Source organism: Vipera ursinii (genome assembly GCF_947247035.1).
Source record: "Vipera ursinii genome assembly, chromosome: 1".
In the NCBI taxonomy this organism is placed as follows: domain Eukaryota; kingdom Metazoa; phylum Chordata; class Lepidosauria; order Squamata; family Viperidae; genus Vipera; species Vipera ursinii.
Window position 1 is genome coordinate 291,075,978 of NC_139512.1, and position 24,019 is coordinate 291,099,996.

Consider the following 24,019-nt stretch of genomic DNA (forward strand, 5'->3'; position numbering starts at 1 on the left):
CTCTCTGTTTCCCGGAAATGAGGGGAATCGCTCTGCGATGCGTGGTCTGCCCGGGAAAATGGCGCCGCCGGAGTGCGAGGAGATGGATAGCGACGATGCGGCCGACGATGAAAGTGAATTTACGCTGGAGGAGGTGCTGCGCCTCGGTGGGACTAAAGTAAGAGACCGTCATTGAGGCAACGGGGACCGGAGTATTGTGAAAGCACGAGTTGGGACGGAAGCTGAAATCCTTGGCAGAGCATTTAATTTAACATCGAGGGGTTTCTTCTTTATTCTAAGAGTTGGTTGAATGCTGTATTTTTCACCCCTGTGACGTGTCTGCTCACGATAAAGTGCTTCGTGCCTTGGACATTTATCAGTTGCTGGCCTCTAGATGTGTTGCGAAAACAAGTCCTCAAATACCCAAAATTGTGGCATTTTTGATCATCATCTGGTTGGCCACTGAGAATGCATTGTGAAACTAGATAGCAAGCAAGATTTTGCCATATAGGGCGTAACTCTAGCACCGAAATGCATTTCAGTGATAAACTTTTAAGAGATGATGTTTGCAAAGTCTTGAAATATAGTTACAGTGGTTTTGGATTGAACAATTTGGAAACAGATTACCCATGTCTTTTCTGATGGTGGCAGAAGGCTCAGGACACTTGGTTGAGCTGTTAAAGCTCCAACTCCCCCCCCCCAAATGCAAAGTATAACTTTTCTCTTAGCATACTTGTGACTTTATTAAAATCCTAGCCTAACACAAAAGCTAAACAATGTCTTTCTGTCAGTCTTTTAAATATATATTAAATTCAGGAAACTTTATTATTCTTCTGTTCTGACTTCATCAAATTTACTAGGTTTCTTTGTTTTAAGATACTTGCAATATATCTTGTAATTTCCCTGTTTGCTTTAGCTGCTTATCACATGATTATCAATTGTGAATTAAAGATGCTAATATAGCTTCTTGATTTTATTTTATACAGCAAGATTATATCATGCTCGCTGCTTTGAATGAATCAGAAGAGCTTGTAGATGGGGGCAAAAAAGGAGCAATTGACGATTTAAATCGAGGTGAATTAGAGGCATTTATAAATTCACTAGGTGTGAGCAAATATTCAAAAAAGTTCCTGCAAGAAGAAGAAAAAGAAAAAGAGAAGGAAGCAGCAATGGAACCAGAAAAAGAATCTTCCCCAAGTGAAAAGACCAATCAAAAAAGAGTACATGTAACTACAGTAGGAAAAAAAGACAAGGAAAAAAAAGTAAACAAAGTAAGTGCTCAGTTGAATACTGCTAAAGATAACGTGAAAAAGCCAATCCCCATTAGCAATGAAAACAGCGCATCCTTGCTGAGAACAAAGAAAGCAAAGGAAGAAGTTTTTCAGTTTCGCTTGCGACAGGCATTGCTCATAAAACCAGGGGGAAAATGGTATGACCTGGAGTATACTAATGAATTTTCTGCTGAAATTCAAAATCAATTTCTTGTATCCAAATACAAAGCCTTGGCTGAAAAACTTTATGAACAGGAAACAAATCTCTACAAAAGCAACACAAATTTGCAGAAAGGATCATCGTCTGTATGGATGAAGACAGTGGTATCATCAGGAACACTTGCTGACAGAATGGCCGCTATGACTCTTCTTATTCAAGATGCTCCTGTTCACTCACTTCAATTTATAGAGATCCTGGTTAATATGATCAAAAAGAAAGGCAGCAGAAGGCAAAGCTTAATCGCCTTGGATACTTTAAAAGAACTTCTCATGACTCACCTCTTGCCAGATAATCGAAAACTGCACACTTTCTCTCAACATCCTTTTGACAATCTGGAGAAGCTTTCAAGTGGCAACAGGGATTCAAGAGACAGGCGTTTAATATTGTGGTATTTTGAGCATCACCTGAAGCACTGGATAGCTGAGTTTGTGCAAGTGTTAGAATCATTGACTCATGATCCCTTGATAGCAACAAAGGGTCGTGCACTATCCACAGCCCATGAATTGCTCTGTAATAAAGTAGAGCAAGAAAAGGCTTTCCTTGTTCAGTTGGTCAATAAACTGGGAGATCCTCAGAACAAAGTAGCCACTAAAGCATCTTATCTTCTTGAGACTTTGCTTCATAAGCACCCCAATATGAAAGGAGTAGTGTGTGATGAGGTGGAAAGGCTTCTCTACAGATCAAACATCAACCCCAAAGCACAATACTATGCAGTTTGCTTTTTGAACCAGATAGTTCTTAGTCATGAAGAAAGTGAGCTGGCTAATAAGCTCACAACACTCTACTTTTGTTTTTTCCAATCTTGCATCAAGAAGAAGGATGTTGGATCTAAAATGCTTAGTGCTCTACTGACTGGAGTGAATCGAGCATATCCGTATGCTCAGAGTAGCAGTGAAAAAATAAGAGACCAAATGGATACCTTGTTTAAAGTTTTACACATTGTGAACTTCACTACCAGTGTACAGGCCTTGATGTTGCTGTTTCAGGTGATGGATTCTAATCAGACTATCTCTGACAGATATTACATAGCCTTATATAAGTAAGTGCCATGCATATTTTGATTTGTCAGATACTGTTTTTTAAAATAATTGTTTCATATTTTAATTTTTTCTTTAAATTGTGATATGCACATTGCACTTCAGTCACCTCTGTACCAACTAATTACTCATATCTACTAATAACAAGGTATAGGTAACCTGTATTTTTGAAGAGTTCATGCATGTGTAAACTATTTGGTGTTTGATCCTTTTCAAATAATACTTTTATTAAAAATTAAACTACAGAAATAAAAATAAACAAAAAATAAAAGTGAAAAAAGAATAGAAAATGCAGCAAAGAAATAAAAATACAAGCATAGTAAAGAAAAAGTATGTAAAGAATTGACATCCCACTTCATCACAAGTATAAACGATTTTAGTAATTTATCTTCTCTTAAAACACAACAAATGATTACGTCTTCCCATATTCCATCTCTTATCTACAAATAAATTCTTTAAGCCACCACATTTCAGTTCTTATTAGCAAAACTCCATTAAGGGTTATCAAGAGATAACATCTATTTTAACCTTGATAAAATTAATCAAACTTTATATTCCTTTTATTTTTAACAAAGTTGAAATAATATCCTACAACTTGATTTCTTTTCATTTTTTCTTTATCCCTGCTCAGAGAATTCATTAAAGTTTTAATAAGCTTCTTTTGTAAATCCAACATTAGAAAATTATTTGGGTCATTCTCTTGGTTTGTTATTTGTATATCGCTTTTAATTATTAAGTCATCAGCTGGTCTGTTTTGTATGTCCAGCATAGCATCTTTTTCATAATTCTTGTCTGTTTTTAAATCCACTTTCAAATCAATCTCAATTTTGCAGGTAAAATTTGTTCCTCTTAACATTTTTTAAATCCAGTTGTCAGACACTTAAAATTAACTTCTGGGTCCATTGTTCAAAAATATCCTTCAATATGTCCAGTGTTAAAATATTTTGCTTCATTCTGTATTAGTAAGCCAAATTTAAATATTTTTCTCCTTTAATTATAATTTTTAGTTCCCTCTAGTGTCCACCCTTCAGAGTCTCATCCTATCATTTTTTAAAGAGCATTCAAAACATTTTTCCTTGGAAGGAGTCTTACAATTAATTTCAAAATCTTATTTCAAAGCCACCTGTACTCTTACATCATTTCAAAATTAAATTGTAATCACCCTTTTGTTCTAAAATGTTTTTTAGTCCTGACTCCTTAAACTTGTATTTAAAACCTCTTTTACAAAGAATTGAAGAAAATATCTGGTGCTATAAATTTTGTCACTCCAAAAGTTCCTAATATCTGAAAAGTATTTAACAAGCCATGTTTGAAAGTGATGAGAAAAGGTTGTATGCGAACCCAGTGTCCATAAAGACACTGACTGTGGCTTGAGCAAGATGGAGATGTTGCTGTCTCACGAGTTCTAATCCCCCTGAAGACTGCTGTCTCCTCACGAGGAGCAACTGTGTGGTGAGCCAATCTCAAGTTCACTTGTCCAGAGAGGAGATGGTTTGCTTACATAAGAAAATATCTGCAATGATCTAATGTGAATATTTTTTGCAGGAAGTTGCTAGATCCCGGAGTAGCATTATGTGCCAAGCCATCCATGTTTCTCAACCTTGTCTACAAATCTTTGAAGGCTGACACACTATTGCGACGAGTTAAAGCTTTTGTGAAACGATTACTTCAAGTCACCTGTGGACAAATGCCACCATTTGTCTGTGGGGCCCTGTATCTTGTGTCTGAACTTCTGAAAATAAAACCAGGCTTATGGGTACAGCTGCAGGATCATGTGGTATGATATGTTCCGGTTGCATGTTTTTTTTAGCCTACCTTATCTACTGACTTCTTTTTTTAAAATGCTGAGACTGTTTTAAGATGCTTGTTTTACCAATGATCCTTTAGTTGAGAGGATCAACTATTAGTGGAGTATTGTGTATAATTAGAGTCAGATAGGTCTGATGAATAATCTTTCCCACTGAGTTGTAATAGTTGAAAAATAATAGGTACTGTAATTTATAATTTTATGTTTTATTTTCAAGAACAAAATAAATGTCAGGTCCCTAGTGTTGGATATCATATACTTAATTTCTAAATAAAATTATTGCAGAATAATTTTAAGTATTTGTGAATTGTCTTTTGAGAGTCAGTTTGCTCTAGTGGTTAAGGTATTGGTGTTAGAACAGCAATAACTGCCTTAGGCATGAAAGTCAGTTGGGTAGCCTTGGGACTGTCACTTTTTCTCATCTCTAGGAATAAAAGAGAACAAATCACTTCCAAAATGCTCTGTAGAAAACTGCATGGACTTGCCTATATAGCTGCCAGGAGTCAAGGCTGACTTGATTTTTTTCCTTCAAAAACATTCCCTTGAAATAAAGGTGATGACTTAAAGGTTGTTTTGTCAAAGAAATGGTATGTTAGACACAATCAGTTTTAAAATGTATAATTGTGTTAGGCCCAATTAAGTTGTCTCAAAAGTTGAATCTTTACATTCAATTAGCAGAAATAATTACATTTTAGGAAAAAAGGACAGTTTCATTCTCGTTGGTACTTGGGTTTCCATTAGGTTTTATTAGATAATGTGCTATTGGGCTGTTTTAAAAACCCTAAATGTAATTTTGTGGCCTGCTTGCTTATCTTCTAAGATAGTGGTCCCCAACCTTTCCAACTCCACTGACTGGCAGTGGAGATGGGCGGGAGAGGATGGTTTTGTGCGCACACTTGTTGCTTGTGCAAGTGGAGCTTTGTGTGCTTGCCTGCTGCTTGCGTGGTTCGGTTCGCAGTACCAGTCCGTGGACCGGGGGTTGGGGACCCCTGTTCTAAGAGTTACCTTAATTTCTATATTGACTGTTCTGCTTAAAACTGATTCTTTCTATAGGAATCAGATGATGAGGAACATTTTCATGATCTTGAAGAACAAGAAGAAAACCTTGTGGATGCAGACAAACAGATAAAAAATGACGATATAGGACAGTCTGCAAAACCCCATAACCAGGCTTCAGAGGCATCATGGGTACATCACCAGAATCTAGCAGGTAAAAATGTTTTGAAAATATGTTTGTTCACTAATCATAATAGGGTTTAAAGTTTTAGCGGATTTTTTTTTTAATTTGCAGATTTTAATTTGAGGGACATTACTCAGAGTTTGCTTTGTTACATGAAAGAGTTAAAACAGTCAGCAGAAGGATGTGAATACTAAAATGGATAGGTCATAAAGCATTAATTTTCCCAAGAATTTTTTTAAATAAAATTTCTGAATGAGAATTGAAGAAGTAGGAGTTTTGTTGGGCCATGAGTCAAATTCTTCCAAGAAGAATTTTTATTTGATCACTTAGATTCCTGCTTTATTTAAGATATCTCATTCTCTTTCTCCTGTCATCTGATTAAAAGCTGTACTTGGAGTAGTAAGAGCCATTGGTTTGCTGTGCTGCTCTTCACTTTCTTTTGCCATCTAAACCACATGGATTTCGGGTACAATACACAATAGCTAAGATGTCAAGATTGTTTATTGCAGAAAGGTCTATTTCCTGCTCTTGACTGTTAACTAGGTATTTCTATTAATTTACTTAGGAAATTAATAAAAGTAATAATTTACTTAGGAAAGTAATAAAAATCTCTTCTTTAACAGGTGGCAAAGGCACAGGTAGCTACGACCCATTGTCCCGGAACCCTTCATACTGTGAAGCTGATAGAACAAGCTTTTGGGAACTGAAGAAGGTACAAATTTTCAAGTGTGAAAATTTAGGAGAAATCTGCCTAATGTGATCATGATATTGTAGTTATATTTATATATTATGAATTTATTTATGCTGCTTCAGCCATTTGATACTCATTCTATTCCACCTGCTGATGATATCATTAGTCATACCTCATGCTGCTTTCCCAGGCAAAGGACAAAATAAGTGAGTGTCTGAGCCAAAACTGGTTGCCCAATCTTTATAGCATTAGTTACAGAGTACACAGACTCAAATCCCTCCTTACTTTCGATGTCTTGGATAAGTTATGTTTCTCCTAACCTCCTTCACAGGGACCTTGTGAAGCTAAAATGAGGAATCCTCTGTCTTAAGATCCAAATGGAAAGACAAAAGTAGAAAGGTAGAATTAAATGAAATAATAAAATATTATTTCCTATCTTTAGGGCAGTGAGGACAATTATCCCATTAGATATTTATGTTTAGCAAACTCTACACTTTTTGGGGAATTCAGCAATGTACTGCTTAGATTTTTATGAGCACAAGATGAATAGTCACTCAGGTGTGGTATTAGAAGGAAGTGAAACTCTTGATTTTGTATTTTGCTCTAATCTTTCCTGTATTTCATTCAGTTTTAGGTATGCAGATTGGAGTATTTGTAGGTCTTTAGTATTAAACCAAAGAAATAATGGTAATGAATATTTGTACTGTACAATTATTTTCCCCCTCTTGACGTAAATAACTTCGTATTTTTAACCGTGTTAGAGATTTCAACATCTTAAAATATTGAGTATGTAACTTTGGTCTTTCTAGCTTTCAGAACACTTCCATCCATCCGTGGCTCTTTTTGCAAAAAGAATTCTAGAGGTTAGTTGAATTTCTTATTTTTTCCTTTACATTTTCCTCCCCTTGAAATGTAGAGAAAGGCTCTCCCATCCCAAAACGCAGAAAGAAGCAAAAAGCAAAACTACCTGTCTACTTTAAGGTGATCATCTTGCCAGTTGACAATATAAACATATACATAGTTTAGGCATAGACTAATATCAACATGCAGATTATTATTTGATTTTCATTTCAACAATATTAATAGATAAATGGATTGATTCTATTTGTTTGGTATTTATAAGTCTGTTGAGTAGAACAGGAAAAGTTATTACTATCGTATTCATTCTTTAAGAAAGTGGAAGTACTGTTTTGATCCAGATTATACAGAATTACAATTTCCCCCCACAGTTTAAGTAATCAGTGTCATATCCTGGCAATTCTTCCTATTAATAGTTCACTTTGAGTAAAGACTTGTTTATTTGTTAATCAAATGTATATAGCTGCCCATCTCACAGGAAGTGACTGGGTAGAATATAATAAAAAATAGCACATAAATAAAACAATCATAAAAATATAAAAAATAGTATTAAAATTAAAATTTCCACTGGCATACTTCTTGTGCTAATTGTAAATGTGATTTTTCTTTCTCTCTTGATTTAGGGTAATTACATTGAATATTCAGGTGATCCTCTACAGGATTTCACATTAATGAGGTTTTTGGATCGTTTTGTTTATAGAAATCCCAAAGCTCACAAAGGCAAAGGTATGAAGCCTTTAGTTTAGTAAAGCATCAAAGATTAAGGTTAACATAGCAACTATTATAAGTTTGTTTGATCTCTTAACTTATTTTTGCAGAGAATACCAGTAGTGTGGTAATGCAGCCAAAGAAGAAACAGTCCATGAATGATGTGCGAAACCTGGCAGGTAAAATAGCTTGTGTTCTAAAAATTATCACTGGTAATTTCCTGTCATTATTATAACACTGTTGTGATGTCCACTGGTTTCAATAGAAGCCATAAAATGTGTTGTGTCCATTGAATATCATTCACTGGAATCTTATGAATCAGAAGGTCCTATGAATAGAAATCCTAATATACAAGGAAAGTTTTCTGCCATTTCTCCTGCAGCCCCCAAAATACTAGCTACATTTTTCTGGAGTTTTTCTCAATCCTCTAGAGCAAATTTGGGCTGGGTAGAATTCAAGAGTCTTAGGGGGTAAAGGAGGTAATTGGCGATCACATTTGGCTCTTCCATTCCTAGAGGCTTCCATTGGATCGAAGAGCAGAGACTCAATTTCCTGATACAATTAAAAAATAGTGATTTTTTTGGCATTTCTCTTCAAGACACCACATAAATACATTTTTTCGGACTAAATGATTTAAATACGGAAAGTAATTTAAACTTTCTTAAATATATTATATAATGCATGTATTTGTTTTGATACAATGCATTGGTGTTTAGCTTTGGGTAAAGTTTCAAATTGGCAGCTATTCTTGAGTTAAAGTATTATATATTTTTCTAATTCCAAGAACTGATATCTTTTTGTCTAGCTTCATTCTCATGAATTTAGACTAGCGATTAGAACTGGGTACAAGAGGAAGAATAGGGAAGATTTGTCTCCCCATCTTTCCCTTAAGCTTGTAAGCCGCCCTGAGTCTTCGGAGAAGGGCGGGATATAAATGGAATTAAAATAAAAAAATAAAAAAAATAAATTTGGGTACAATGTACTCACCAGGCATACCTATATAATCTTGGTTCAGAAGTTTTTTTATTTGCCTCAAAATTTTATAAATGGGGCATTTTCAGTAGCATTGTGACCCTAATTTAAAGAGAAAAAGATCCAAAAGGTTTGGAGGATTGTAAGAGGGTAAAGAGAAACTATAGTAAATCATCACTTTCTTTCTTCTGCTGGGAAGCCTGTGCTTCATCCATAAATCCTTTCAGCAGCAGAGGGACAATAGATGCAACCCCTCACAATGAGCCTCATTAATTGAATTCTCCATGTTGTAACACTTCTTTTTGTTACAGCTTTTGAATCCAATTAATGTATTTAAAACATGTTGAAATTATATTGGTAATTTCAAATTGTGTTGTGTTTTGGGATCCAAATAGAAAGAAAGCATTGTATTTACATATCTTAGTCAACAAATTTAGGATAGGAAGTAGGAAATATATATGCAGAGAGGATACTTAAGCATTTGGGCATAAGTGTCCCAAGTTCCAGACTTGTTGCTTCTTGTCAGCCTTATATTATTAAGAATTTGGTCTGCACATCGGTTTCTATTGGTTATATAAATCTGTTTTTATATAGAGCTAGTAATTTTAATCAGTGTAAGGGTAATCTATACGATATATGGTACATTTAATATTTCTATTTCTAGTGAATAGTAAAGAATTCCTTTCACAAGATGAAAGCAAAATACCCGTAGACGAAGTATTTTTCCACAGGTAATTACATATTTTTTAAAATTATATTTTGGTATACCACTAATCCTTTTGTTCTGGACTGGATGTGGGGAGGGTTTTTTTCTTACATGCACATATTTTCATTACAGCTTTTATTATAGCAGTGCTTGTGCAAATCTCATAATTAATACAATTGTATACAGTAGAATAGGGAGGGGATTGTCAGGAGGAAAACAAGTAATGTCAAAGGCTGCTAAAAACTATAAAGGAAAAAGGATACATGTTAAAATGCAATTGTATGAACAAGCTCAATGATGCCATCTTGGCTTAGATTGTTTCCATTTGTCAACATCAGCTTCAAGTAGCTGTTTTGGGAAATCTTGCTATTAATTTTTCAGCCCTGATATTCTGCTGATGAGAAGTAGAGATAAACAAGCCCTCACAAAAAAACTTGGTATCATCTTCGGATATAGTATTGTGCAATGTATTCCAAAGAGTCACTTCAACAAGAGTGTTAGCACCAGACTAGGATCCTCCTTGAAGCATTAAATCAGCTACGTTGTCTGGAAAACTTTCATGGCTTCTTCAAAGTTTATCTCTGGCTATTTGTATCTGCGTCAGGGGACTCCCACTAGCATGCCTAGCAAAATGAAGCCTATTGGATCACTTATATCAATCAAAATCAATATTAAGGAACTAACAGTACATGAAAGAGTAGGAAAGGTAAACAACAGCAAATAAAGAGAAATGTCTGACTGAAGAATTGTAATAGATCAGTGAACAAATCATCACTTGAAGCAGAAATGACCAGGCTCAAATTAACTTACTTGGGACACATTATGTGAACACCTAGTTTTCTGTAGAAATCTTTGTTGCTGGGAATGGTGGAAGAGAATAACTTGCAGCAAGGTGGATGAACAGTGGCAATATGTGCATTGTTGGAACATCTGATGGATCAGCTTAGGGATAGATTGTCATGGAGAAAATCTATCCATGTGGAAACGTAACAGTTGACATTGATTTGATGGCATGTAATACTCGGTTCATAATAAAACAGTAATAGGTCAAACTAATTTTGTCATATTACTGGGGAATGTTCAGAGGGTTCTCTTTTTACCTCAAAGCAGCATATGGCAATGTGTCTTTCTGTGAATTGAAGAAATGCCTTCACAGTTGGCCTAAAAATGACCTGACATCTTAGCAAATAATAAGTGAAATATAATGGAGTCTAAACGTTTAATGCAACAATTTGATAAATATATTTGCTTTTCTCATAAGTGATATCAACCAGTTGTGTTTCAAATCAAAGCTACAGTTATGGTAGTGCTGAAAAAAATGGACAGATGACCAGTCTTCAAAGTTCTAGCCATCACAACAACCCCATGGTCATGTGATCGTGGTTTGGGTGCTTGGGTCATGATTATGCCGCCAGGGAGCCACAGTCACGTGGCCACCATTTGCAACCTTCCCTGCTGTCTTCTCATAAGCAAAGTCAATGGAGAAGCTAGCAGGGGAGGTAGTACGTTGCCTCTTCCTGCTTAATTACCTGCATGTATTGGGGTTATGAATGCATTGCTTAGCAATGGCGATCCTGGTCCTCATTGCCATTGTAACCAGAGGACTACCTGTAATGACTTTAAAATGATAGCGTTTAGAAAAGTAAAATCTTGAGCTGTGTATTACTCGAACAGATTGGACACATCTCAATAACCACGAGTTTTATGTGGACATGTACAATATCCTTTTGATTCTCAGGTTTTATAAAAAATTAGATTTGGACAAAGAAAAAAGGAAGCCTGTGGGAGATGATGAAAGTATAGAAGATGTGGATGATGAAGAATTTGAAAGAGCGTTAGGTAAGGCTATTCATACTGTTCTTTTCCTCCTCTCATGTAAATAATAATTCATAAACGATACACAGAACATTTAATTTCCTTTGAATGTGGTAGTTACTATTTGACATCAGTCTTGAAAATCTGAAAATGGCTTTCATTTACCTCCCACCTATATCAAATTGAATTTAGACAGAGCTACTGTAAGTTACTTTCTAACATTTTCTTTTTTGGGTTTAATTCATGTTTTGCTAGCTGCCGTTTTCCTTCTGTGGTTCTCTACAATAAATTACAATGAACTGTACTTTAAAATTTGAAATATTTTAACTTTGTCATTACAATATCGTACGTAATTTCTTTCAGATTCATTTGAACAAGACAGTTATTTTGAGAATATTGAGAGTGATCTTAATTTTGCTGGGTAAGATTTTTAAAATTCTGTATATAAATTCTAAAGACTCTAGAGAACATAAATAACTGGTTTAAAATAGCACTAAGAACTGATTTTACAGTATGTAGTGCATGACGGCTTAGGACTCTTCTGAAAAAAACAACACACCCCTTAATGTTATGTCACTGAATGGGATTTAGAATAGATCTTCACTCTTGAAATATTACCAATCATCCAAATTACTATGAAATTAATGTAATTTTATGCAAAACCTAACCCTAGACCAGGGGTAGGCAACCTCGGCTCTTTTATGACTCATGGACTTCAACTCCCAGAATTCCTGAGTCAGCTATTCTGGGAGTTGAAGTCCATGAGTCATAAAAGAGCCGAGGTTGCCTACCCCTGCCCTAGACCATGCTTCTTTTATATTTTACTTATTTTCTAGGGTTTTGGTTTGAGCAAAAATGAGGTACCTCTGAGAATTATCATTACTTTATAAAGATCTGAATTTACCCAAGTGATCTACCTGATGTAATATTGAAAACCTTTTTTAACCTTTGCAGTGTTTGAATTTTGTTTAGAAAGGATTTTTTTTAAAAAAAATTATATTTTGAGTTCTGAAGTGTATGTTTTATGTCCTTGGTCTGCTTGTCCTTGAGGTTGAGGAGAAAAGTACTATCTTGCAACGTAAATCTCAGATCTATATTTTAAAAAGTACTTCTGTTCCATGTATGAAAATAACTTTGATAATGTGTGTATGGAAATAAACTAATCCCTTTTCGAGTTCTTTTTACCATAATTTGATGTAGATATAAAGTGGTTAGACTTGAAATAAAGATTATATAAGAAACAGTTGACACAAAGCATTTATCCTGGCATTCATTACAAAGTAAAACTTTGTGTGAACTGATTTTTGTATATGTTTCCTATTTCAAGCCCTACTAAATGAAACCAGTGAAATGGAAGCACAGTAGAATAAGCAATGGATCATTTTTATTTGTATTATCTCCCTTCCCCCTCCAATATATTTGGAGTTTAGTGCTTCCTTTATTGAATAGTTTGGAGCACTTTTTTATTGGCCAAGAAAAAAAAAATTGGGAGAGCCATTGATACTTCATTATGTATTTTTGTTCCCATTAGTTCAAGTTTCATATGCTATGAAATGTTAGCATTAAAGGAAAATAGGGATTTGGGATGGAAAGCTGATCAGCATTCTTGGATTATATAAAGAGATTTAGAAGATTAAATTTAACCATTAAGCAGTTTTGTGAAAGTATCTGCATCTAAATTCATAATCAAAAAACAAAACCACATTTATGATGCATCCTATATATTTAATTTTGTGCACATTTATAGCTAATTCACAGGGGAAAGTTCTTTTATAAAGTACTCCAGCTTTGGATCAGAGTTCTAGCAGCTAATTGGGTGACTCTGGGCCAGTCATTTTCTCTCAGCCCAACTCACCTCACAAGGTTGTTGGGAAAATAGGAGGTAGAATTAGGTAAGTTTGCTGCCTTGAGTTATTTTTTAAAATAATAAAAGCAGGATATAAGTAAATAATTCTGGGGTATTGAAATATCACTCTTAGTTTCAGATACTGCTATTTCTGTTGCAGATTTTTATCTGTTTTCCTTTTGCATAAAGGTTGGCTAATTTGTCTAATATAAAGTAGTGTGGCATTGATGGCTGAGGTTCTTCAGATTTCCTTACAGTGTAAAGAAGCATTACCAGTAAATTCCTTAATTGAGCCATCAGGTTAGTGCAGGTGATAAATTCTAATTTTATTAGCATTCATAAAGTTACATATGTATTAACAATTATATACTGTTCTAGTCAAAAACACTGAAAGATACACAGAGAACATAATCTGGGTTGTCTCAAAATAAAGCACCACAATCATAAGATACTCCCTTTTTCCACCAAGTATTAAATCTACAAAGGCCTTTTTAAAAAAGGAAGGCAAGAATTGTGAGAAAAAGTATATAGTAGATGTGTATTTAAAGTTTCTTTCCTAATTTTTTAGTAATATAAAAGTCAAAAAGAAAAAGAAGAGAAATTCAAATGATGAAACTGAATCAGAAGATTCCGAGGAAGACAATTTTGATGACCTTGATGATGAGGAAGTCTCTCTGAGTAGTATGGATGAAGACTTTGGGGAAGATATTGATGAAGAGGGAGGGACTTTCATGGATGTGTCAGATGAAGATAACACTCCAGGTAAACAACAGTTCCCAAAGTCTTAAAACTTTTCACTCTTGCTAAAGTAGTTAAACCATACAGATAAATTGTTCCAGTTTTAAAAATGATGTTGTAGAAGCCTGCAACAGAGGAGGAGATCTATGAAATCGTGAGTTGTTCCAGTATTTGTAATATGCAAGTTGTTTCCACGTGAAGCTCAGCAAATTTTATGTGGTAATTTTCAATTTTATTATGTAATACAAGTTTTACTGGCTCTTCTTTTTGGTAACAGATGAAAGTAAAGACACTGAAGTCACACCTGGCAGTAAGAATAGCCAAAGGAAAAAAGAAATGGATTTTGCTGGATCAGTTAAAGGTAATATAGGTAAAGGTAATACTTTTAAGACTTGACAAATAAGAAGCATGAGAAATTCATGTTTCTGTCAAAATACCAAGGGATTAGCACAAGTTACCAGAATTGTTTTCTTTCCAGTGCACAATCACAAGCAATTTTAGACTGCATCAGGGATTTATATTAGTGAGAATTGGAAAGTAATAAGCGATTTAGTTTTATTTATGAAGTCTTTAAATGAAAATAACTCCAAAGAGATTTTACATTGTAAATATAATTTCATTGAACCACACGTTCATTTTGTTAGAGACTTTTCTGATTATATTATTAAACAGATTACCAATCAATCCAGTTTTTATATCAGGGGAGTGGCTGATATAACACGAACTTTCTAAAAAGCAAGAATTTCAGTGAGGGAAAAACATGGAGATTTATAGTATATTGTCAAATTTATTCCTTCCAAACCAGTGGAAAGTAGGATCTATAAATGAGGATGTTTGCTGCCGAGTTAAGAGACTGGAACTGTTCATTGTACAGTAGTTCTATGCAATTCAGATTGGTGGATTTTTCTACTTCCCTCCAGCCTCAATTGATTCTTTGGCCACTACTTTGTTATACTAACAACTATGAATGCTTGCTTTATGTAAAACTGTAGAAGCAGTTGCTGAATGCTCTTTTTCTTCAAGGGTCAAATAAAAGAAAAAGAAAACTCAAAGATACTGGTGGTGCTGCTGCAGAAGAAGTAGGTGTATTGATTTTAGTATCTATTGTACTTGATTTGAAGGCATTCGGTGAATCTAATTATATTGCATTTCTTTTAAAGTTTGGTCACTTGTTGGATGAAAATATTGGGTCCAAGTTTGACAATATTGGAATGAATGCAATGGCCAACAAAGATAATGCAAGTAAGTAACATTTACATGAACAGGAAATATATTTTGACATCCCACCTCAACATACGTAAACATTCTTACTGAGCAGAGCCATTATTTTTGGGTTGGTTTGATATTATTGTTGACTCCTGACAATTGCTAGGACTAATCCCTGCAGTACTAGGACTAAGGAAAAATTTATCATGTTAAATGGAATTTTAATGAACTTGCTACTTTCAATCCCTTTTATGCCTGGGTTCTCTATTATGCTTAATATTTTACTTAACATATAAAATACTTCTTTATAAGTGCCGGTTAAATGAAACATACATGAGAAGTATATAAGGATTGGTATCCTGCTCCTTATTCCACTGGGAGCCTTGGCTAGATTTCTTTAGCTTCCAAAATAAGGTCAAATCTATATTCAATCTGTAGTGTTTCTATAGAGATGGAATGTTTAAAGTTTACTTCATAAATTTACTCACACATGAAGAAGCAGTTATCCCAAAGCAAAACTGGTGAGACCTCCATTACTGTTTTTTAAATATACTGAGATGGTTACTTTAGATCAGAGGTCCCAACCTATGGGCCGCGGCCCACTACTGGGCCACGGCTTCTTGGCCAGTGGACTACAGAAATGGCTGACACTCCCCACTGGTGCTAGTGCCCGCGGCCCCGTTTGCGCATGCATACGGGTGCAAACGGGGCCACTAGTGCTGGGTGGGTGTGCCTAGCCCATTTGTGCATATGTAAACAGGGCTGCTAGTAGTTTAGTTTAGTTTATTATATTTGTATACCGCCCTTCTCCCGAAGGACTCAGGGTGGTGAACAGGGCACATATAAAAATACAGAATACAAAAATTAAAAAGAGAATTAAATACGAGCCCAAACTAAAAACAGTAGAAAAATGTAAAAAATCCCCAATAAAAACCCCAGCGCATCCCCCATCAGGCCAGGCCGGCTTGTTCAAATAGGTAGGTCTTCCAAGTCGCGTCGGAAGGAGCGAAGGTCAGGTGCCATCCGGAGCTCAACCGGCAGCTGATTCCATAAAGCCGGGGCGCCCACAGAGAAGGCCCTCCCCCTGGGGGCCACCAGCCGACATTCTCTGACCGGTGGCACCCTGAGGAGGCCCTCTCTGTGGGAACGCACAGGGCGGAGGGAAGTTGACGCCGGCAGCAGGTGATCCCCAAGGTACTCCGGACCCATGCCATGTAGGGCTTTAAAAACCATTACTGCGCCGGTGTATGCGGCCCCGTTTGCGTGCGCACCAATTTGGAAGCTGCTCCCCTCCCCTCCGCAAGCCCAGAAAGGTTGGAGACCTCTGCTTTAGATATATTTTAATTAATTGTTTTCATTAACTGTTTTAAATTTTTTAACTTTTGTATGGTATGATTTTAATTGCCCTGTAAACCGCCCTGAGTCCTACGGGAATAGGGTGGTATATAAGTTAAATAAATAAATAAATAAATAAATAAATAAATAAATAAATAAATAATAATATGAAAAGACACATATCTGAAATGTACAGTAATAAGATTGAAGAGCCTGCTGAAAAAAAAGTGGAGCCTTTTAAAATTCCTCTTAAATGTTTTTTTTTAATGAAAAAATGTAACGAGTATTCATGCTTTGATCTTTTGAATGCTTGCCTAAGAAATTCTTTGCATCCCAATAGAAAACTTTGCTTTCAGGTTTAAAGAGTGCACTTATTCCATTGACTCATCTAATTTATTCACTGTCTTCCTCTGTTAGATTTCAAACAGCTCAAGTGGGAGGCAGAACGCGACAAGTGGATTCACAATAAAGACGTGAAAAGTATCATCAGGCAGAAAAAGAAGTTCAGGCACAAACCACTGAAAAACAAACAAAAATACAAGCGAAAAAAATAAATGTAAATTCTTTTGATATTACTACCAAACTACTACCAAATTGTTTCTACTTACTTTTAGGGTTTTTTTGTAAGCCATTTCTCTTCATCCGTCTCTCTGATCCCATAGATACCAGCCCACTCATTACTCTTGTAATAAACTGAAAATAAGAAAATGCCTTAAAACTTGGCTGAATTAAGATGGAATTTTGAAGATATGACTTTGAGTATACTTTTATTCTAATTTTCAGAGGGAAGTCCTGCAGAACCAAACAACTATATTTAAAAAAAATGGCTTGTTTCAGCAAAAGAATTACATTAGCATAATTATTACCCAAACATACCTTCCAGAATAGATGGCCACCTTCGTTTCATTTTATGTCTGAAATCTGGGGCAAAAGGAAATTCTATTAGTTACAAAGTACTAAAGGATATGTTAATACAGTAGTTGCACGGTGTATACTTTTTTACATTGTGCTAATCTTTCTGAATTCACTGAATACGAAAGTAATTTGTAAAAGAGACAGCAAAATATCTCCTTATGTTTTCAAAAACTTTTAACAAAGTTAATATCCAAAGAATTCTTGGGAAACTCAGCTATTGTGAAATAAGATAAAAAAATCTCATGTTTAATGCATATTTAATGCATTCATAAAGGAGCTTAAAGACTAGCAATGAATAAGTTTGTTGATGCCAATTTATCTGATTAAAAGAAAGCGGGATAATTAAGAGCTTTGAAATCTAACAATGAGCATGATGATACAATTTAGTCTAAGCAAGTGTACAGTTATGGATATTTAGAAAAAAAATAATATCGCAAATATGCTAGAAGGATTTAAACTAGTGCTGACTATCCTTTAGAGCAGGGGTCCCCAACCCCGGGCCATGGCTCACTACTGGGCTGTGAGCTGTTTGGAACTGGGCCGTGGAAACAGGTGAGTGTGCCCGTGGATCCCCACTTGCGCAAGCAGCAGGTGAACACATGTGTTCCATTTGCACAAGTAGTGGGTGCACTTGCCAGTCACCTGCACAGAACCATCCCCTTTTCCGCCCCTCCCTCCCACTCCAGTCTGCAAACTGGAAAGGTTGGGGGAGTCTGCTTTAGAGGATTTTGGAATTAGCGAAGAATAGTTTGACAAAGGCATCTCCTTACGAATAAAAGAAAAAGGAACCGAGGAAATTAATAAGTAATTTCTTAATACAAATCTGTATTTTGATCATATCTGAAATGTGGGTATAGCTCTGGTCATCACACCTCAAAGATAATAGTATGCTAGTAAAGGTGAAAGGAAAAAAGAGGACAACTAGCAGACTCAAGTTACAGTAGGAACGAGCGCCATTGAGAGACGTGAAAGATTATAGACAGATCATCATGGGCATATCTATACAGTTGTTAGGAGTTGAAAAATGCCTTGATGGCATATAAGCAAATATAATGATAGTGAAGGTGCAGAAAATGTGGACCAATTGCTGCTCTATCAAGATTACAATATTTATGAACTAGTCAGATTATTTGATAAATAAAGGATGTGTAGAAAAGGTGTTTTCCAATTGTAGATCTAGCACAAGCTTACTTAACTGATCTATCACCACAACCTTCAAGAAGCCACACCTTTTCCTGATCTTGCTCAATAATACCAGGGACTCCCAGAAAAAAATACCATATGGCTTCCTTATGGTGTGACTGACAATACAGAAGTGTACGAACACCAGATCCAAAATATTTTTCCCATTTCAGATATGACTGCCCACATCAAAGATATTACTTGATGTTAAGCTCTATCAGAATCTTACCTTCACTTGAGTGCATTTTGTGAAACAAAGTGTATGCCCCCAGAACTCCAATAATTTCCAAAACTAGAATTTTTTTGAAGAACCTGATAGAAGATTGGGGGTTCATTGTTTAGCCAATCCCAAGTCCTAGTGATAGAAGCAAATAGAGGTCAGTTGTGACAACATTTCAGTAGTTACTGAAATGTTCAGTAGAAAACAACTTTACACAAGGAAGCTGAAAGAAATAGAACAATAGATCTCACAGATTTCTGTTAAATCACTGCTGAGGTACTAGTATTGGATGTTAACGATTTTCAATTTTAGTTTATTTTCAACATTCAACATTCCAATATTCAGTCAACATACACAAGAATGGAATGTTCAAAAGATTTTTCAATCACTTAAGAATGTGTGATATCTCTTAATACATTATGTGTAAACATCTAAGATGTTCAAGATGATGTAAAAATATAATTTTCATGGACATGACTACTAGAACTGAGGCTCTGAATGAAAGTTGGATGCAATGGAAATAGGATCATTAAGTGCATTAAGAGGCAGTGGATGATGAAAGAACGAATACTAAAATGAGTGATAAAAGCAATAGTAATACATTTATTTGGTAATATATTTGACTGATAAAATTACAAAATATGTATAAAGAGCGAATGGCCTAAAGAAATAAAATGGATGCATGGAATGGAGTTCCCTTGAAGACCACTCGGAGGCTCCAACTGGTACAGAATGCGGCCGCGAGAGTTGTCTTGGGAGTTTCCCGGTACTCCCATGTTACACCTTTGCTCCGCGAGCTGCATTGGTTACCAGTTGTCTTCCGGGTGAGGTTCAAGGACTTGGTTATGATCTTTAAGTCCTTACATGGCATGGGTCTGGGATACCTCGAGGACCACCTGCTGCCGGCGTCAACTCCCCTCCGCCCTGTGCGTGCCCACAGAGAGGGCCTCCTCAGGGTGCCTCCAGTCAGGGAATGTCGACTGGTGGCCCCCAGGGGGAGGGCCTTCTCTGTGGGTGCTCCGGCATTATGGAACCAACTGCCGGTTGAGCTCCGGATGACATCGGACCTCCGATCCTTCCGTCGCAGGTTGAAGACCCACTTGTTTGAGTTAGCTCGTCTGGCCTGATGGGGAATATGGGTTTTTAATTGGTTTTTATTATTTATTATTGCTGTATTTTAATTGGGCATGGTTTAATTCTCTTTTAATTTTTGTATAGCTATTTATATATGCCCTGTGAACCGCCCTGAGTCCCTAGGGAGAAGGGCGGTATAGAAATCGAATAAATGAAATGAAATGAAATAAATGAAATTGCAAGTTGTGCATGCCAGCCCACCTCTCGTGGACTAATTCAGAATAGGCGGCTCCATAGTGTGCCACAGCTCAGGGATTGGGAACCCCTGGTTTGAAGGACAAAAGGCAAAATAATGTATGGTTGGTGGAAGCAAATATTTTTAAGTGAGCAGTGAAAAAGCTTGAAATTAGCTCTCAAAGTCCAAGATTCTACTTTGACTTGTGCTTGCATAATGTTGAATTCCAATATTGCATGATCACTCCCCCCCCCAAGGTTCCTGTGGCTTCAACACCTATCATTTTATCTCTGTTAATGAGAATTAAGTCCAATATGGCTGATCCCCTAGTTCCCTTGCAGTGTGCTAAGGTTAATACCCTTCAGATTTTTGGGACAACTATTCTATAAAAATATCTTGCTGCTTTAAAAGGGAAAGTTAGACTGCTAAAAACAACCCCCCCCCCCAATTCTTGGGAAGAGCAGACTGATCTTGTTGGATTTCCTGAGTTTTGATATGTAATTTCAGTGCACTAAGTGCCCACTCATACCCGAGGGTAGGATATAAATCTAGAAACATTAAAAGTATAAATATAAATGCTAACATTCTTCACTGAAATTTCCTCTAAAAGATTTGCCAAGGCCTTTACTGATGATTATTTCCATTACTGATTTACTGATTTAATTTCCAAGAAATTAAAAGACGCTTGCTCCTGGGGAGGAAAGCCATGGCAAATCTAGACATCACACTAAAAAGCAGAGACATCACCCTTTCAACAAAAGTGCGTATAGTCAAGGCTATGGTCTTCCAAATTGCAATGTATGGCAGTGAAAGCTGGACCATAAAAAAGGCTGAGCGCCAAAGAATTGAGGCCTTTGAACTGTGGTGCTGGAGAAGACTCCTGCGAGTCCCTTGGACTGCAAGGCGATCAAACCGGTCAGTCCTAGAGGAGATCAACCCTGACTGTTCTTTAGAAGGCCAGATCCTGAAGCTAAAACTCAAAATACTTTGGCCACCTAACGAGAAGGAAGGACTCACTGGAGAAGAGGCTAATGCTGGGAAAGGTTGAGGGCAAGAGAAGAAGGGGACGACAGAGAATGAGGTGGCTGGATGGAATCACTGAAGCAGTAGGCGTGAGCTTAAATGGACTCCAGAAGATGGTAGAGGACAGGAAGGCCTGGAGGAACGTTGTCCATAGGGTCGCGATGGGTCAGGCACGACTTTGCAACTAACAACAACAACAACAACAATTTCCATTTTGTTATACTGACAGTGGTATGAAATCATATATGACTACTTTGGTAACGGGTATTGAACTGATCAGCATGCTGGCTGGAGAATTCTGGGGTCTGAAATGCACCCATCTTAAAGTTGCCAAGTTTGAATGAAAAACACTGGGTTAGTCCATCCAAAACAGATTTGGTGCTACGGAGAGCTGCCATTTGCTCCCCCAAATCAACCCTTCCTCCCGATTCAGAGGCAGAAAAGTTCTCCTAGTTTCAGGTCAAACTAGGACTTTCTAGGGGTACAGTCAATGCAGAGCTGCTAAGTTTCCGCGCAAAAAAACACGGTGCGGGCATTGCTCTACTATTCACTTGGGACGAAACATGCAAGCAGCAATTACCATTAATAGTGCCCAGACACTCACAATCCAAAAGTCCTCTTCTGATTACCCTTCCATGCCTTCTGATGCCTCTTTCCTTACTTCAGAGGGAGGAGCCAAGCCTGTGCGCGCAGGCGTAAAGTGTTTCTCGCGTCCGGAGGAGCTTAGCTACTACTCTCCATTTTGCGCATGTGCAAAGGTGACCTCTTCGAGGTTACGCAATTTACTTTAATCCCGCAAATAACGCCTTCTTTTTCGTCACCTGGCAGTGGGAGGCGACCGGGTTATTCCTTTGAAGCAAAAAGCCGGCAGAGCAAAGTACGCCCTCTGTCAGCGTGTTTCGGAATTAGCCTCGCAATACAGGAATGAATGATGGTCGGTGCAAACCAAAATTAATCGCTCAAGAGCAGTGTTAAAAGACGCTCAGGGAATTTGCTAGTGCTACTTCGTCTCTTATTCATGGGGCTCGAACTACTTGTTGCAGGTGTAGCTCTGCATCCTACAGCACTTGTAAAACCTAATAATGGATCACTATATAGAGTTATGTGGTGGAAACTGAAGATAATCTCATTGCACTTTGCCCAACACTGTAAAAATTAGGATGGCTACATAGAAAGGTGCTTTGTATCTATAATTTGGGAGCATCTGGTATGACTACCATCTTAACTTTGCAAAGTTCCTGATCATAGTATAAGAAATTAAATTCTGTAACATACTTGGCAGCCAAGGATGAATCTATTTTTGGTTATATTGTGGCTGTAACGGAGTAGCAGCCTAGACTTAGAGCCGCTACAATAAAACAGTGGCCCTATACGTTGAAATAAATTTGATGTTGATTGGAGATGCTTATTAAGCCATTTAGATATCTCTCTCTCCCTCCCTCTCTCTCTCTCTCTCTCTCTCTCTCTCTCTCTCTCTCTCTCTCTCTCCTACTTCCTTGTCAAAGTTTCTTGCTTTAAGTAGGGATTATCTGCAAAAGTGTAAACAATCTTTAAGCAGGAGGACTTGATAGTTTTTCTCATCTGGAGAATAGAAAGGGAGGAGGGAAAGACGGTAACCCAAGCTGCTTGGCTTTCTTATATAAGACAGAAAACAAAAGGATAAGTATACAGTAACGCTGTTTCGGTCACCTCTCAAATACCTTTAAAAGCTTTTGGTGCCTTAACAACAGGGTAGTTAGCTTAGAACAGAGAAAGCAACCATGACAGAGAAAAAATTCATAGAAGAAATAGAGAAAGCGCTGGAAAAATCCAAAGGCCTTAAACTCCACGACCTTCTCTTTTCCTACCAGGGGATTCTCTACCCGAATACAGTGTGCAGTGCAGAGACATTCCAAGCCCTGGAGAATTTTGACAGCAGAAAAGATGATGCGGTGTTGGTGTCCTACCCCAAATGTGGTGAATAGAAAGAGCTCTTGTGTTATTTTGTTGCCAAATGAGATCATAAGCAACTGTAAAAAAAACCTCCTTTTTAATATTCTGAATGTGTTACATAATATTTATCATTACCATTGAGATGGTTTATACAGAAATAGTGCCACTAATCCTCCTTTTTCTAATGAAAGTTTTTGTACCGGAATTAGCTTTACAATTATTGGTGTTAGATGCTGCATTATGTAAACTGTATAAACTATACACAAAGGAGAGAACAGAATGGTAAATAAAATGTTAAGTGAAAGATTGAACTGTTCAATTAGCATTTCATAAGCTTATGTGAAGAGGTTTTTAAAGCTTAAAAGTATTTTGTATAATAATGAAAAATTGGCATGTGCCATTAACTGATTTTTGCCCTGATGATTTCACCGCAAATGTATACTTCAGTTATTTAACATGCTTTATATTATTTTAAGATATATTCCTTTATGGTTCAAGCATCACGCTTAGTCATTTTTTTTAAAAAAATGGCTTAGTGTATTGTGTGAATCCATCCCTTGTGATTTATTCAACAGAGTATGGGGTCAACTATGACTAAACCTCGGTAATGCCTGATTCAAAGATTTTGGCTAAATCATGACTTTACAATTAGGCTTAAAACTTAGTTGCATTGATTGTCTTTCCCCTTCCCCTTCCCTTGTGTCCTCCAGCTATTATTATTTGAAGTTTTTTTCAATCCTAACTTTTTATTTTTATAAATAAATAACTCAATGTGGTGAACATATCCCATATTCCTTCCTCCTTCTATTTTGCCCACAATCACAAGCCTTGAAATGAATTGGACTGAGAGAGAACGTTTGGCCCAAAGACACCCAGCTGACTCTCATGCCTAAAGTGGGACTAGAACTCAGTCTTCTGGGTTCTGTCCTGGAGCCTTAACCGCTAGACCAAACTGGCTATATCTATTTCCTCATTTGTAATCTGCTATGATGGTAAACAAATGTCCCAACACCACAACTTGGCTTTGAAACAAAAATGGAAATCTCAACTTGAAGTAAAAATTCCTTTC

The 24,019-nt window shown here is 36.6% G+C and overlaps 3 protein-coding genes across 6 annotated transcripts in view; 2 read left to right on the forward strand and 1 right to left on the reverse strand.

The window, feature by feature from the left end:
• Positions 1-22,978, forward strand: CEBPZ (CCAAT enhancer binding protein zeta). Of its 3 annotated transcripts, XM_083373291.1 has the most exons (17): positions 1-157; positions 966-2,509; positions 4,053-4,284; positions 5,368-5,524; positions 6,118-6,206; positions 6,995-7,048; positions 7,667-7,769; positions 7,862-7,930; positions 9,388-9,454; positions 11,168-11,268; positions 11,608-11,665; positions 13,659-13,852; positions 14,106-14,198; positions 14,852-14,907; positions 14,989-15,070; positions 16,787-16,925; positions 22,869-22,978. In XM_083373291.1, exons 1-16 carry the CDS (start codon positions 38-40, stop codon positions 16,921-16,923), a joined length of 3,156 nt encoding a protein of 1,051 aa, XP_083229417.1. In that variant the 5' UTR covers positions 1-37; the 3' UTR covers positions 16,924-16,925; positions 22,869-22,978. The 3 variants fall into 3 exon arrangements, with proteins under 3 accessions (XP_083229417.1, XP_083229416.1, XP_083229418.1); XM_083373290.1 differs by lacking the exon at positions 22,869-22,978 and having other exon boundaries at positions 16,787-16,952; XM_083373292.1 differs by lacking the exon at positions 22,869-22,978 and having other exon boundaries at positions 14,106-14,189; positions 16,787-16,952.
• On the reverse strand, positions 16,619-21,728 carry CEBPZOS (CEBPZ opposite strand). Of its 2 annotated transcripts, none has more exons than XM_083373402.1 (5): positions 21,623-21,728; positions 18,696-18,821; positions 17,246-17,290; positions 16,978-17,062; positions 16,619-16,887 (listed from the first exon to the last, which is right to left on the reverse strand). In XM_083373402.1, the coding sequence occupies exons 2-4, from the start codon at positions 18,799-18,801 to the stop codon at positions 16,980-16,982; spliced, it is 234 nt and encodes a 77-aa protein (XP_083229528.1). In that variant the 5' UTR covers positions 18,802-18,821; positions 21,623-21,728; the 3' UTR covers positions 16,619-16,887; positions 16,978-16,979. The 2 variants fall into 2 exon arrangements, with proteins under 2 accessions (XP_083229528.1, XP_083229529.1); XM_083373403.1 differs by having other exon boundaries at positions 21,599-21,682.
• The window catches only part of LOC310646713 (sulfotransferase 6B1-like), an 8,049-nt gene continuing 6,706 nt past the window's right edge, over positions 22,677-24,019 (forward strand). The window contains exon 1 of the mRNA XM_083373377.1: positions 22,677-22,974. Coding sequence (XP_083229503.1) covers positions 22,779-22,974 — 196 coding nt within the window. The 5' untranslated portion in view covers positions 22,677-22,778. The remainder of the gene's footprint in view (positions 22,975-24,019) is intronic.